A 15603-nucleotide genomic window follows, 5' to 3' on the forward strand; every position below is an offset into this window, starting at 1 on the left:
ACGCCAACAAAGGATCATAAAAGTACAATGATAGTAACAATGGTTGTTGGAGATAAGTTGATGACACTTCACCCATTTTCAGCATTTATTGTTATTTTATAGGATATATAAGCTGTGATAGCCTAGTGGTTAGAACGTCCGCCTACTAATCGGAGGTCGGGGGTTCGATCCCGGGCACGCACCACTAACTTTTCAGTTATGTGCGTTTTAAGCAATTAAATATCACTTGCTTTAACGGTGAAGGAAAACATCGTGAGGAAACCTGCATGCCTGAGAGTTCTCCATGTTCTCAAAGGTGTGTGAAGTCTGCCAATCCGCATTGGGCCAGCGTGGCAGACTATGGCCTAAACCCTTCTCATTCTGAGAGGAGACCCGTACTCAGTAGTGGGGCGGAAATGGGTTGATCATGATATTGCGGTTTGGTTGTTTGTTATTTCATTTTTGTATTTCTAGGGTTCCGTACCTCAAAAGGAAAAACGGAACCCTTATAGGATCACTTTGTTGTCTGTCTGTCTGTCTGCCTGACTGTCGTCTGTCCGTCTGTCTGTCAAGAAACCTATAGGGTACTTCCCGTTGACCTAGAGTCGTGATATTTGGCAGCTAGGTAAGTCTTATAGCACAAGTACAGGAATAAATCTGAAAACCGCGAATTTGTGGTTGTCTTGACAGACACAACTAACAGACGGACCAGACAGACAGACAGACAACAAAGTGATCCTATAGGGGTTCCTTTTTTCCTAAATAACAAAAATTACTCATGTAAAAATTTCTCACGTGACGTGTCGTGCTCATCTTCATTTGTTACAGTTCGTTAGCATTATCTCATTATATAAATCATCTTATTGTTATCGTGTTTGTTTGTTTCTCCTTATATAATTTAGCCTGTTTTTATACAACTCTCGTAGGTATGACACACATCTTGTAAACCTTAGTGTGTGTGTGTGTGTATGTTAATTTTTGGCTGAGTCAAAAGCAGACTTGCTGAACATTCCTTATTTTGAAAATTTAAAAAAATAAAATTATTATCTTTCTCTAGTAGATACAAGTGTAAATTAAAAATTTATAACACCCCCGACAAGTGAAGGTTACAGTTACTTGAAAAGAGCTGATAACTTTCAAACGGCTGAACCGATTTTCTTGGATTATAGCTAAAAACACTCTCGACCAAGCCAAGCCACCTTTCAAACAAAAAAAACTAAATTAAAATTGGTTCATCAGTTTAGGAGCTACGATGCCACAGACAGATACACAGATACACAGACACACAGATACACAGATACACACGTCAAACTTATAACACCCCTCTTTTTTGGTCGGGGGTTAATAATCAAAGAATAAATTGGCAAGCAGTCGTTATTTAGGTCATAACAAAGTAGGGTAGAGCCACCAAAGAGTGCGCTCTACCAAAGAGTAAGAATTCGTTTTATATTTTCGTTCTGAAAGTTCTGGTTCTGAAAGTTATTACCCTAAGAAAACCTCGAATTAAGGGCAAAAATTTGAGGTAATTATCGTGCGTAGATAAACGATATAGTATTGTAAAATTAAAAACGAAAGCAGCTTCAAATGTCTTTACATTGTTTCAAAATATTCGCTGGTTAAAAAAAAATAACTTACTACCAAACGTTGATTTGCGTTGTCAAAACGTTCGTGCATCTCACTTTAGTGAATGTCCCTCCCATAAATGCGAATTGAAATGTCATGCTGTTACCTAAAGCTACTCTGGCTTTTAATTACGGTTCACTAGATACATCCCACTGACAGACAGACGGACAGCGGAGGCTTAGTAATAGGGTTCCGTTGCCAGTACCTACCCTTCGGGTACGGAACCTTTAATAATAAAGAAGACGTTGGAAAGATAATTTTTTACTGTTCATCAAACACCATTTATCACTAACATCTGACAGTAAAATCCTCTCAAGGTTTCAGTTTTTCCTCTACTAACGAATAATGATGGTAAATAGAACTTAACGTAATTTTTTTATTACATTTATATTTTTTACTTTTTCGATAAGTTTGAGACGCATTGAGAGCAACGGGTCAACGTGATTTTTTTGCATGGTCATAAGTTAGTTTTTATCCAAGAAAGTTAAAAAGTTTTCTCGGGATTTGCAAATAATATTTTTGTGTGTCAACGCGAATACCATAATATTTTGACACTGAATATCAATTTGAATTCCCGGTACGCTTCAGGGCGCTTTGAAGCGGCACATAAATGGCATAACTCTTCCAGTGTATTTTTATATACATCCAGTTCAGTGGGCTATACATAAACATACGGTTAGAAGATATACAGAAAATCCAACACACACTGGAAGTGGAAGGAACTGTTAATCATTCCAAGATTCGAATATTTTAAGAGCAGTTACGCACTCATCCGATCCGAGTCCGTGCAAATATACAGATATAAAAAGCTCGGACTGAACTCGGATATTGCTTACGCACTAATCCGATCTCTGATCGAAATCCTAGCTATTCAGTGGACATCTTTGATATATCTACGTCATAATATGTCCGATTTCAATCCGAAGCACATCCGGAGTTATTTTCACGGATGTCGGAGAGAACTCGGATGACGGAAGTCGGAGCTAGTGCGTAAACTACCATACAAATAGTTTTTGACTACTTCGGAACGTATTTTCACGGATTCGGATCGGATGCAGTGCGTAATCGGCCTAAGGCTTTGAGATATCAAAGTATAAACACATGTTCTATTACTGGGAACCACTTGGTATTTGTATTTGTCTAAGTAAATACCTATGTGAACTTGGGCCGAATTTCGTACTAAACGTCTCTATCCAAGAACACGGGAACCACAAAGTCCTTTGGTGTTAATACAAACTCACTCCTTCGCCTTCGGTTTGCCGGTCATCATCATCATCACAATTTTGTTGTCATCATCTCATATTTTCCTATTCCTAAGGGCAAACCGCCCTTAGGAATAGGAAAATCGCCTAGGAATTAGGAATAGGTCGCCTTTTGTATTCTACTTCTGTCTATGTTTTCTGTTATTATCCTATGAATAGTAAGGTTATTTTAAAAATATAGTTTGAACTGTCAAAAGTAATAGTAAAATTATTAATTTATCTAATGAAGGTAGTTTAATAAAATCGATATTTGCCTCAGCCCATGTACCTAATACAATCTGTTGTAAGGAGGCTACCTCGAGTGAATTTGTATCTGATTTGTATAAAATACTGGTGTTTTGAAAGTTTTTATTTAAGTCTTTCTCTGAGATTCGGAACGATTATTGCATGTTTTCGGTGTGCAGATCGTAGGAATTGTGAACTGGATAATTAGATGTTGTGACAGCAATCGCGTTCTAATTACCCACCTAAATCCTTTTCAAAGAAGGATTTTCAAAGCAGCTAGTATATTTTAATCATAACTCAAGCGATTATTTGCAACGCCGAGTGCCATTGCCATATATGAAGCTTGCTTGCTAGCTAAATAATGTGACTGAGGCACAGATAAAATGAAGCTACGCGTCTTTTCTAAACTACATAATACTACCCAGTAAGCTGACTCTGTATGTACTACGTACGTGAAAATGGGAGCGCATTTATTTTCCAGTGTTATGATTTTTTTTAATAAATACATTAAAAAAAAAAAGATTCCGACGAATTGAGAACCTCCTCCTTTTTTGAAGTCGGTTAATAAACTTGCAGATTGAGTTGCAACCCACGCAAAGAGTGATCTGATAAAATAACTTTTTGAACTGGTTCTCCTTCAGCTTTCTACCACCGTACTGCAAGGCAACGTGACCAAAAATAACATCAGAATGAGGTTTCAGGCTATAGTCTGCCACGCTGACCAGTTGCAGATTTGCAGAATTCCTATACCTTTGTGGAGCACTCTCAGGCATGCAGGTCTCATCCAGTTTACTTCCAAGTTAAAGCAAGTGATACTTATTAAAATTGCCAGAGGTGCGTGGTCGGGATCGAACCCCAAACTCACTGAATTGGGAACCAATGTTTTAACCACTAGCATAGTATAAATAAGTACGTAATTGCCAACCCGATTTGTATCAATCAGTACTACCTTATAGAGGTTAGATATTTAAAAAATCTGCGTAGAAAATAGTTTATTGCACAAAGGAATAACTCAATTAAAATACATTAAGAATCAGATCATCCAACATACATAATATAAAACTATGCAGTGACAGACAGACAGATAACGAAGTGATCTTATAAGGGTTCCTTTATTCCTTTTGAGGTCAGAACACGCTGGTCAGATTTCGTAGTCATGCTAGTTACTGAGAACTTTGATGGTCATTATTTCGTAAACGGTAGATTTTTCCAGAAACTGTCGAAGAACATACATCGAACAATATAGTGATAGTGATCTTAGATATATTAAAATTCCGATTTAATGATGTAACTATATATAGAAGCTCTCCTAATTTTTAGGGTTCCGTACCTCAAAAGGAAAAAAGAATTCTTAAAGGACCACTTCGTGGTCTGCCTGTCTCTCTGTCCGTCTGACTGTCTATCCGTCTGTCGTGTCTGTCAAGAAAACCTATATGGTACTTTCCGTTGACCTAGTATCATGAAATTTGGCAGATAGGTCTAATAGCACACGTAAGGGGGGAAATCCAAAAAACGTGTATTTGTGGTACATAACAAAAAATAAAAATGTGGTCATAAACAAATAATTAGTATTTTCAACTTTCAAAGTACCTACTATACCAAGTGGGGTATTATTATGAAAGGGATTTTCCTGTGCAAACTCTAAAACAGACTTTTATGCATATTAGTTTTTGATTTATCGTGCAAAATGCCGAAAAAAATACCTGAGCACGGAACCTCGTTGCGCGACTCTGACTCGCACTTGGCCGGGGTTTTTTTTAATTTAAATTATATCTATATAGTCTGAGTTGCAGTTACAGGTTTTTACTGTGCTAAATTTAAATTTTATAGCTTTTATAGTTTCTTATTTAAAATGACTAAATAAACGTAGATCCACCTGGACGAAGTCACGCGAACAAGCTAATTTAAATAATAAAAACTATTACAGTAACGCAAATGCATAATTGTGTATTTCGGATGATGCAATAAAAAACACCTCTTTCATCACATTATGTGATCCGAACTGATTGAGGTCAAATTCACCATGAATTGACAATCAATAAACCACTCCCGACTTCTTCGTACCCTCTTGATGATGATGGCACTTTATTGGCATCTCGAATTGAAAATTTCATTCTTCGAACATTCTTCTGCCCTGGTACAAGACCTTTCAGAGTTGAAGTTAATTTTCATAATTTTGTTGTTTTTAATTAAAGTTTTTATCATGCATCACCGTCATACTATAAGTGAAGATCGGCCGAGAATTAAAACAAGTCTTCTTAATATTCTCCTTAAAAGGTTCGCACATCACTTTAATTAATAAAATAACTGTAAAATTGCTAAAGCCTATATATCTTCCAAAGCGGAGATGTGTTCAGAAACCATGAACCAATTAGATTGACGTAAAAAAATTATGACGTCATATATCAATAAAATCTAATTGGTTGGGCCCATGGTTGGACCCACACATCTCCACTCATCTTCGCTTTGATAGATATTAGGCCTAAGTATCAGGGCCGATTTTTCAATCGCCAATAAAACACAAGGATAAATTTGAGGGTGTGACAGTTTTTGTATTGGAAATCTGTCAAGGCGTTAAATTTATTCCTCAGTAAAACATTATTCAGCGATCGAAAAATCTGTCCAGTATTGTATTGTATATTGTTATATTAATAGAATTTTTTTTACAGAAAATATTCATACATTAACTATAGACGAGCTGCACGCGACGTATTTCAATAACGTCCTTTCGATAAAGCCCTTTCGTATGATACCCCCTTGGTGTAGTTATCTTACTTTGAAAATTAAAACATTATTTTTTTTAAATGATGTAACCACAAATTCGCAGTTTTCAGATTTGTTCCTGTACTTGTGCTATAAGACCTACTTACCTGCCAAATTTCATGATTCTAGGGTCAACGGGAAGTACCCAATAGGTTTCTTGACAGACACGACGGACGAACGGACGGACGGACAGACAGACAGACAGACAAACAGACAGACAGACAGACAACAAAGTGATCCTATAAGGGTTCCGTTTTTCCTTTTGAGGTACGGAACCCTAAAAATAGAAGTTTTCTGTTGTATATTTGTATGAAACCTAAAAAAATTAAATAGTTGTTTGTTTTTTCAGAATCGAGCTAGCATACAATGGTTCCAGAGAAGACCTCGACCCTTATGTACCAGCAGACCACAGGCCTTTGGAATCCAATACATCGTAAGCAATCGTTTCATTAAAATCTAATCTTAAAAGCCGATTCACACCTGGCACGTACACATGACAGTAGCGTATGCAGTATGCGTGCAGTTGTGTCTACAGATTCACGCGCGTTGTGACGCGTGAATCCGTAGATATAACTGCACGCATTACGTCTACGTGAACGTTCACGCCACGCAAGCGGTATGCCATGTCTCATACAGTTCCATACATTACAACGCAATGGTACGCGCTACGTCTACGCTTACACGACGCATACGCGGCCTGTGTGGCCGGCGCTTTACATAGCATAAAACAAAGTCACTAGCGGGTTACTAGTACTACATAAATTGACTGAATGTCATAATATCAATTCTAATATCTATAGCTATGTCTTTTGCACCATTTTGGTTGCCTGGAAGAGATCGTTAGGTAGCGATAAGGCCGCCAAAATGTGCTAGGTATATCTATCTAGAATTAGACGTCCATAATTATGTACGGAACCCTAAAAGACTCGCACTTGACCGGTTTTTTTGACAACAAGGTTGTCACAGTGAACTATAGAGTGAGGAATCTCTGGGTGTTGATCCTGAATCATTAGGCTAGGGATGACGTGAAATTAAAGATACCTACTTAGTCGATTTGAAGCCTATCTTGGGTCAAATATTTTTGACGCCTGCCAATGTAGGCGATGCCTCGACGTTTGGTTGCAAGTTCAAAGAGTTCTCTAACAGAAATCAATAAAATATCATGTCATTGTAGACATTGATTAGACATTGACAGGAATAGTAGACAGACCTTTAAACATGTATTCAATTCAATTAATTCAATTAAACGTAACTTAAATAATTAAAATTAATATACAATTATAACATCTAAAATCTAAATTAATAAAATAATGAACCTAAAACTAAAAACCTTAAAAAATATAGCATAATAACTAAAATAAATTATTAAAGGAAGTCCCTTTAGGCAAAGTTCCGAAGATACTGACAGCGTTCCCCCTTTGAATGTCTATACTAATTCTTTGCCCGAGGTAGCTGCCAGTTCTTCGGTCTCCGGTGATGTCGACTAACCTTTTTGAAATTTCTCCAACTACTTCGGAACGTATTTTCACGGATTCGGATCGGATGCAGTGCATAATCGCTCTAACTGTCGTGAACTGTGACGCTGCTAAGTAACTCATCGACAGATTACAGATAGGAATTCTTAATTTCAACCGCAAATCAACGCCGAAAAAATATAAGATAGAACATCCATTCTTTGAGGTTGAAAAATAATGTTTTCACTAGATGAGAGCGCAGGTGTTCGCTATCCAGTCCTGATATTAAGATTACATCATTTCACGTTATTCCATTTGAATTATTTTTATGAAATTCTTGAAAGCTTTTTCAGGAGAAAATTATAATCTTCTATGGAAATGATTTTTTTTTCTTGCATTTTCCATGTAATAGAATTAAATCCTTTTAGTTGTACAATTAGACAGTTTGAAAAGTGTGTTGTACTAACTAATCTTATTGAAGTCGCGTTATTATTAAAGTTAAATTGCTTTGTTAGTGTTATTGTTCGCAAAAATCTTCCTGAAATTCCTGAATCACTTAAGTACATTTTGCATAAACCATCGCACAGTCACTGTACCGCACTGGTTGATCATCCGTCCGTCCGTCTGTTCGTTCGTTCGTTCGTTTGTAATCGATAAGCTCAGAAACTAAGTACTGGACCGATTTTGATAATCCTTTTATGATTAGAAATCTACTATAACCAGAAGTAACATAGGCTATAAATTACATTGCACAAACATACGGGCAAAAGATAGTCTAATCATAAACTAAAAATGCCTGCGCATTTTCCACGCCGCGTATTTTCAGTGCAAAAACGTACGAAATGCCAACGAACGTACATTTGACAAATTTTAAAAATTTCATTTGTCCGAATTTTCGAACGCAGCGGAAATATTATGCGAGAAATGTATGAAATGTTTTCCCAATATCGAAACAGTATGAGCCGTACTAGTCTATCTCTCCGTTGGCATGGATTTATCCTTTTTGAAAAGCTCGTGGATAATGCAAAAGTTTCCACGATTTTTTTAAAACCTTATTTCGCGTAGGTAGTGGCTTTTGTGGGCATTACTTTGTGTTACGTTAAAACGCTTTCACATTTCACATTCCATGTATTCAGTGCAAAAATGCACAAAATACCAACGAACGACGAAATTTCAGATTTTATTTTGTCCACATTTTTACGTAGCGCAGACAAAGCGAGAAAAGCACTTCACATAATCCGATACGTAGGAAATGCATGAAAATATGTACTTCCAATATCGGAGCAGGATGAATGGTAGCTTTCACATAAATAAGTTATTTTACTTGTACCCATATGGAATCGACGTTGGATACCGGTGTTGAAACTAGGATTTTGTGAAAACGAACGGTCGCCTGATTCTAAAATAAATTCTCCCTTTGACGTCTAAATGTATACCTACTTACAGTGACTTTGCAATACATTTCCAATAACGTAGTCTTTAATTTTTAACACACTAATAATTATATTATAATTATTGTAAAGGCGAACATTTGTGTGTATGTTTGTTTCGCTTTCACGCAAAAACTACTGAACGGATTTGGCCGAAATTCGGAATGGAAATAGATTATACCGTGGATTAACATATAGGCTAATTTTTATTCCGGAAAATGAAACAGTTTTTACGGGATTTTAAAAAACCTAAATCCACGCGGACGAAGTCGCGGGCGTCAGCTAGTAAGTAAATAAGTGATGGGTATTGTTCGCGACAGGTCGAAATGGCAATTTTATAGTGAGATGACATCATATACCGGGTAATCGATATTGATAATTTTTTTGATACGCAACAAAATAAGAATAAAATTATTGTCACCCTTTTTAGAGTACTTAATAATATTATTACGTTATTTATCACAATCAAAATCAGGTGTACCTAGGTACTTATACTAACATCGCTGCATTTTATCCTTTTTTTTACCTAATTTATAACGGGATGTCTGTGGCAAGCCATTAAATATTCATAGAAGATTTACTGAACTGAAAAATTTGTTCCATTTTCTCCTCATCTTAGTAGGCTAAATTAAAATATTGCTGACTGCATATTTTAATTTAGTCGACAATAAATCATTAAGCTACCTTTTGTATTTTTTAATTTGTTATGTATAGCTAAGACCCCATTACACACGGTCGACTAGTCGCCCGGCAACTCGGTCGTCGGCAACTGTCAAAACCTGTTATTTATATGGAAGTCGCCATGTGTAGGTATTCGCGCGAAATTGTGACGTCGAACTCTGTCAGCGGGCTGCATTTTTAACCCCCGACCTACAAAGAGGGGTTTTATAAGTTTGACGTGTGTATCTGTCTGTGGCATCGTAGCTCCTAAACTTATGAACCGATTTTAATTTAGTTTTTTTTATTTGAAAGATGGCTTGATCGAGAGTGTTCTTAGCTATAATCCAAGAAAATCTGTTCAGCCGTTTGAAAGTTATCAGCTCTTTTCTAGTTACTGTAACCTTCACTTGTCGGGGGTGTTATCAGTTGTGTGATCCATAATAGGTAGAGACCTGACATATTTGTAGAATGTGTACCTATTTCTATTGCCGCTATAACAACAAATACTAAAAATTTCAAAATTGCCGCCACGAAAATAAACACCGGACAAGTGCGAGTCAGACTCGCGCACCGAGGGTTCCGTACTCGGGTCTTTTTTCCGACATTTTTGACTGATTTTTTTTTACATTTTATAAGTACATAAGATTCATGATTTCCAGGAGTTTCGGAGCGCTGGCCCACTTGCTCAAAGCGTCGCTTGGCTCCGGAGTGCTGGCGATGCCCCTCGCTTTCAAGAACGCAGGTCTCGTCGTTGGTGTGTTCGCCACTATGATCATCGGCTTCGTCTGCGCGCATGTTATTCACGTCCTGGTAAGTTCTGAGACCCTAGTACCTACTTATAACAATCATCATCATCATCATCATCATGTTGGTGTAAAGTTTGCTCAAAGCGTCGCTTGGCTCCGGAGTGCTGGCGATGCCCCTCGCTTTCAAGAACGCAGGTCTCGTCGTTGGTGTGTTCGCCACTATGATCATCGGCTTCGTCTGCGCGCATGTTATTCACGTCCTGGTAAGTTCTGAGACCCTAGTACCTACTTATAACAATCATCATCATCATCATCATCATGTTGGTGTAAAGTTTGCTCAAAGCGTCGCTTGGCTCCGGAGCGCTGGCGATGGATGCCCTCTCGCCTTCAAGAACACAGGTCTGGTCTTTGGTGTGTTCGCCACTATGATCATGGGCTTCGTCTGAGCATGTTATTCACGTCCTGGTAAGTTCTGAGAGCCTAGTACTTATAACATTCATCATCATGACCATAATAGTGTACAAAACCATAATTCAGCCATTCATTTCTTTCATTCATCACGTCAACCCATCGTCGGCCCACTACTGAGCACGGGTCACAAAATGAAAACGGTTTAGGCCAAGAGCGGATTGGCAGACTTCACCACACCTTTGAAAACATGATTGAACTCTCAGGCGTTTTAGAGAACTCTCAGGCATTCAGCTGGTGTCCTCACGATGTTTTCCTTCACTGTTAAAGTATGAGAAGCTCAATTGCTTAAAAGCACCTGCTCAAATGTTCATGTTGCAACTGCGAAATGGCCTACTTCTTTTGAGATTTCTATACTTTTTGACGCTTATTTAATGGACAAAGTGAAAACAATTTAAGTAAGGCTGACTCTTAAGAGGGGTCACTCCGTCACTCGCTTCATACAAACGTAGTTCTTTTGAATATTAAGCAACCAAAGTCCATGAAATTTTGCAGACATATTCTAGAAACTAATATATATGTCTGTGGTTTTCCAGATTTCTGTTAAAATATTCGGTTTCAAAGTTACGCGGTCTTAAAAATTTACATACAAATCTTTGAGCCCCTGTAATTTTAAAACTACATATTTTTAGAAAAATCTAAAACACCGCATACACAGATATTAGTTTTTAGATATGTCTGCAAAATTTCATGGACTTTGGTTGCTTAATATTCAAATGAAATTAGAACTGCGATTGTATGAAGCGAGTGACGGAGAGAGCCCTGTTCAGTAATAGGAAAAATTTCAGCCGAAAGCCTATTTGAGTAGAGAATTGTTTAAAGTGAACATCAGCAAAGAAAGGGAGGGCTAAGTGAACTTTAAATCAAAAGTGAGTTTTGTGACACAAATAACTTCGCGTTACGCAACGTTTACAATTCACACTTTCACCAATCACAATGGTATACCGCAATTTTCTCTTTTGTTATGGTAATATAACTATGACAGCTATTGTTAGTGTTTGTGTAACCAACTTTAATGTCAGGTGTATACAAACAAACAAGTTGTGTTGTGATAACAAACATGTAAAAAATTGGTGTCAGAACATCGCATGAGTAGATTACTTTTTTAAATTGATTTGAATTGTCAGAAATGATATAATAGTAGATTATGCAACATGGGGATAATGTAGTAATGTCTTACGTCACGGGCACCTGGATAAATCCCAAGCGAACGAGGGATTCTAGAGTAACTCCCGAGCGTAGCGAGGGTGTTACATCTACCTAGAATCCTGAGTGAAGCGCGGGGTTTAGGGGTGCCCAAGACTAAGACAGCATTATCCCCAAGTTGCATACTCTGCGTTTCACACCTCGCAATCAAAATCAAAATCAAAATCTTCGTATGCTTATATAGGTACCTACCTATTATAAGGAAATTTTCAATATCCTTTAATATTATGGTTTGTGAAAGAGAGAGACCCCATCACTCATCAAAGCGAGATAGAAAATTTAAATCGCGCCTGTGACAGGGACACCATCATACGTCGAAGCGAGATAGTTGATAACTAAAAACTTTTTGGACGCTACATTACGCCCCATGGGCTTTCCATACAACATTATTGCCCGGCTAATTCATAGGAATGGAATGACTTAGATTACCTTTAGAATAACAGGTCAGTAATAAGGCATTCTAGAGCGAGTGATGTGAAAAATTATTAATTTGTTTACTGAAGCTAGTTTAGTAAAATCGATATTACACTATCGATTTTACTCACATCGACTAAATACGTGAGTATATCCGATACATTCTATAATTAAAACAAGTTTCATTTCTATTTCAGGTGAAAACCTCGCAGCAACTCTGCATAGAAATCAAAAAACCATCACTAGGCTACGCGGACACCTGTGATTTAGTTTTCCAAAATGGCCCAGTAGCCGTGAGAAAATATGCACCTTTCGCCAGGTAAGAAGGCCTTTTTACAATGCGTCCGAATCCGCTTTTAAGAATGCGAAAAAATTGCCGCCATATTGTGACTGGCAGCTAGCTAGAAATATACTATGACTAGCTGACGCCCGCGACTTCGTCCGCGTGGATTTAGGTTTTTCGAAATCCCGTGGGAACTCTTTGGTTTTCCGGGATAAAAATTAGCTTATGTGCTAATCCAGGATATTATCTATCTCCATTCCGAATTTCAGCCAAATCCGTCCAGTAGTTTTTGCGTGAAGGAGTAACAAACATACACACACACACACACACACACACACACACATACAAACTTTCGCCTTTATAATATTATAGTGTGATTCAAAGATTTGTACGAAAACGACCATCTCCTTAGCGTAGTGGTGAGCGCTCGGTTTGATTCCCGGCAGAGGTAATTTGGGAATTTATATTTCCATACCAACATTGTAAAAGTGTGTCTGTCTGCTACCTTTTCACGGCCCAACATTTTAACCGATTCTGACGAAATTTGGTATAGGGTCAGCTTACATCCCGGGGACGGACATAGGCATACTTTTTATCCCGGAAAATCAAAGAGTTCCCACGGGATCTTTAAAAACCTAAATCCACTCGGACGAAGTCGCGGGCATCCTCTAGTTCTAAATAATTCTCTGATCTGGTCTGGTGGGAGGCTTCCGCCGTGGTAGTTACTTACCATTTTGAATACTTAACAATCAATCAATTTTGCAGATACGTTTTAAGAATGAATATAAAGTACTTGTCCAATAAAAAGTAAAGTGCAATTGAATAAACATATTTTGAAATTTGAATTTTGTGGTTTCCCATCAGTCTCTAAAAATTACATACAAATGTTACCTTTGGTTATGTAAACCTGTAATTAGAAGTAATTTTACGGAAATCTGACAAACATAGTACTTCTAAAAGGTGTCTAAAAATTACATCAAGTTAATACAAATAAGAACTAATATAGCGTGTCTACAAAATTTCATTGAGTTTGCTTTGTTAGCATTCGTTTAAGAAAATTGACTCAGGTTCACCACAAATTAAATCACTTTTCAAGATCAAAGGTAAACAGCTAACGAATACACGTGCAAACTAATCGCTAGAAGGGATCAAACTTCAAAGCTGATAATGAATATTGTAATTATTATTTTCATTAAAGTAAATTAATCTTAACGAACTAGAGCAAACGAAAATTTTTTTTTTTTTTTTTTTCCTGTTATTATCTGCAATCAGTCGGGGGACTATAAGCAGATTATTTGGGCTAATTTTGAGATTTAAAACGGAAGGGCCATTGCTCCAACGTCCATCACATATCGAGCACGTCAGCTCGTTTTAATCTTTTAACTCTGGGGGCGGCTAGAAGTGAGTTGGCAAGTGGGTTTGGATGCTTGGCAAGACGAACTTTGTGGTTTTTGGAGTACTTGTTTATTTCCTCAGCAACAGTTGGTATATGAAGATACTGGTGTAATTCATCGTTGCGTGTAAACCAGGGCGCGTCAGTTATTGTCCTTAGTATATTGTTTTGAACCCTTTGAATCCGCATTATATTTGTCTTACAGCTTGTGCCCCACAATTGTATGCCATACAGCCAAAGGGGTTTCAATATAGTGCAGTAAACAAGTACTTTGTTGTTAAGCGTTAGCGTGGATTGCCGACCAAGCAACCAAAGCAAATTCCTGAATCGAGTGTTTAGTTCATTCCTTTTTTGATCTATGTGATGCTTCCACGTCAGACGTCTATCCAGATAAAATCCAAGATACCTAACGCAAGTAGTTGTTGGCAATTCATCGTTGCCTAGTCTCACGGGAGGACAGTCGCCTCGTCTTAAAGCAAATGTTACATGTTGTGATTTGGAGGCACTTGCTTTTATACGCCACTTTGTTAGCCAATTGTTGGTTTTATTAAGATGTTCTTGTAAGCGGCCACTAGCTTGATTGGGGTCTTTATTACACGATAAGAAGGCGGCATCGTCGGCAAACGTAGCTATGGTAACATCTGGTGATTGTGGTAAATCACAAGTGAAAATGTTGTATAGTACAGGTCCAAGAACTGAACCCTGGGGAACTCCCGCGAAGCATGTATAAAAGTTAGACCTGGCATCGCGCTGCTTAACTTGAAATATTCTATTGTCTAAGTATGATGCCAACAAGAGGAACATAGAATGAGGTAAAAATGTTTTGATTTTGGCCAAAAGTCCTTTGTGCCATACTCTATCGAAGGCCTGCTGAACATCGAGAAACGCAGCTGAGCAATATTCTTTCTTTTCTAGACACTGGCGTATTGTATGGTAGACTCTGTGAACCTGTTCTGTGGTTGAGTGTTTTTTGCGAAAACCAAACTGGTGTCCTGGAATAATGTCACTGTCATCCAAAGCGTCTTTTAGTCTAGTCAGAAATATTATTTCCCAGACCTTCGATAGAACAGGAGTAAGGCTAATAGGTCGATAAGAGGTGGCTTCTTCTGGTGGTTTACCTGGTTTAGGTATCATGATGATTTGGCTTACTTTCCAGATGTCAGGAAAATGGCTTTTTTGGAGCATACAATTGAAAAGGTTTGCCAAAAAAGTAAGACACTTTTTAGGAAGTTCCTTAAGTAACCGAGGGGTGATCAGATCGAATCCGGGCGCTTTCTTGCTGTCGAGAGAAGCAATGGTTTTTGAAATTTCTCTAGGGGAAGTTGGTTTTAGAGGTAGGCACATCTGTAGATCTTGGTTAAGGATATCTTGAATTTCTGGGTCGTCTGGATCAGAGGAGTCGTTGGGCTGAAATACATTGCTGAGGTGGACAGCGAAAGCTTCCGCCTTTTCACTGTCAGTTCGAGCCCAAGTTGAACCTGTTCTAATAGGCGGAAATTGTTGTTGAGGCTGTTTAAGAGTCTTTGTAGCCTTCCACAGAGATCGATCTCCACGACCTGCCGGTGATAACTGTTCAAGTTTATTTCTGATCGCATAATTAGATGAGTCTGCTAGTATATTTTTAAGTTCCTTTATGGCACGATTTAGACTAGTTTTGTCATCTGGACAGCGTGAGTTTTGCCAGACACGTCTAAGTC

At 37.9% G+C, this 15603-nt stretch overlaps 1 protein-coding gene across 2 annotated transcripts in view; it reads left to right on the forward strand.

Annotated features, from left to right (window-relative positions):
* LOC123865884 (proton-coupled amino acid transporter-like protein pathetic) overlaps window positions 1–15603 on the forward strand; it is a 31875-nt gene that overhangs the window by 9727 nt on the left and 6545 nt on the right. The window contains exons 3-6 of one of the 2 annotated variants that reach the window (XM_045907084.1): window positions 6202–6285; window positions 10056–10138; window positions 10338–10405; window positions 12428–12549. In XM_045907084.1, coding sequence (XP_045763040.1) covers window positions 6202–6285; window positions 10056–10138; window positions 10338–10405; window positions 12428–12549 — 357 coding nt within the window. Of the gene's footprint in view, window positions 1–6201; window positions 6286–10055; window positions 10207–10337; window positions 10406–12427; window positions 12550–15603 lie in introns of both variants that reach the window. The other variant, XM_045907085.1, reaches the window with a different exon arrangement.

This window comes from Maniola jurtina, chromosome 6 (genome assembly GCF_905333055.1).
Source record: "Maniola jurtina chromosome 6, ilManJurt1.1, whole genome shotgun sequence".
Classification (NCBI taxonomy): Eukaryota; Metazoa; Arthropoda; class Insecta; order Lepidoptera; family Nymphalidae; genus Maniola; species Maniola jurtina.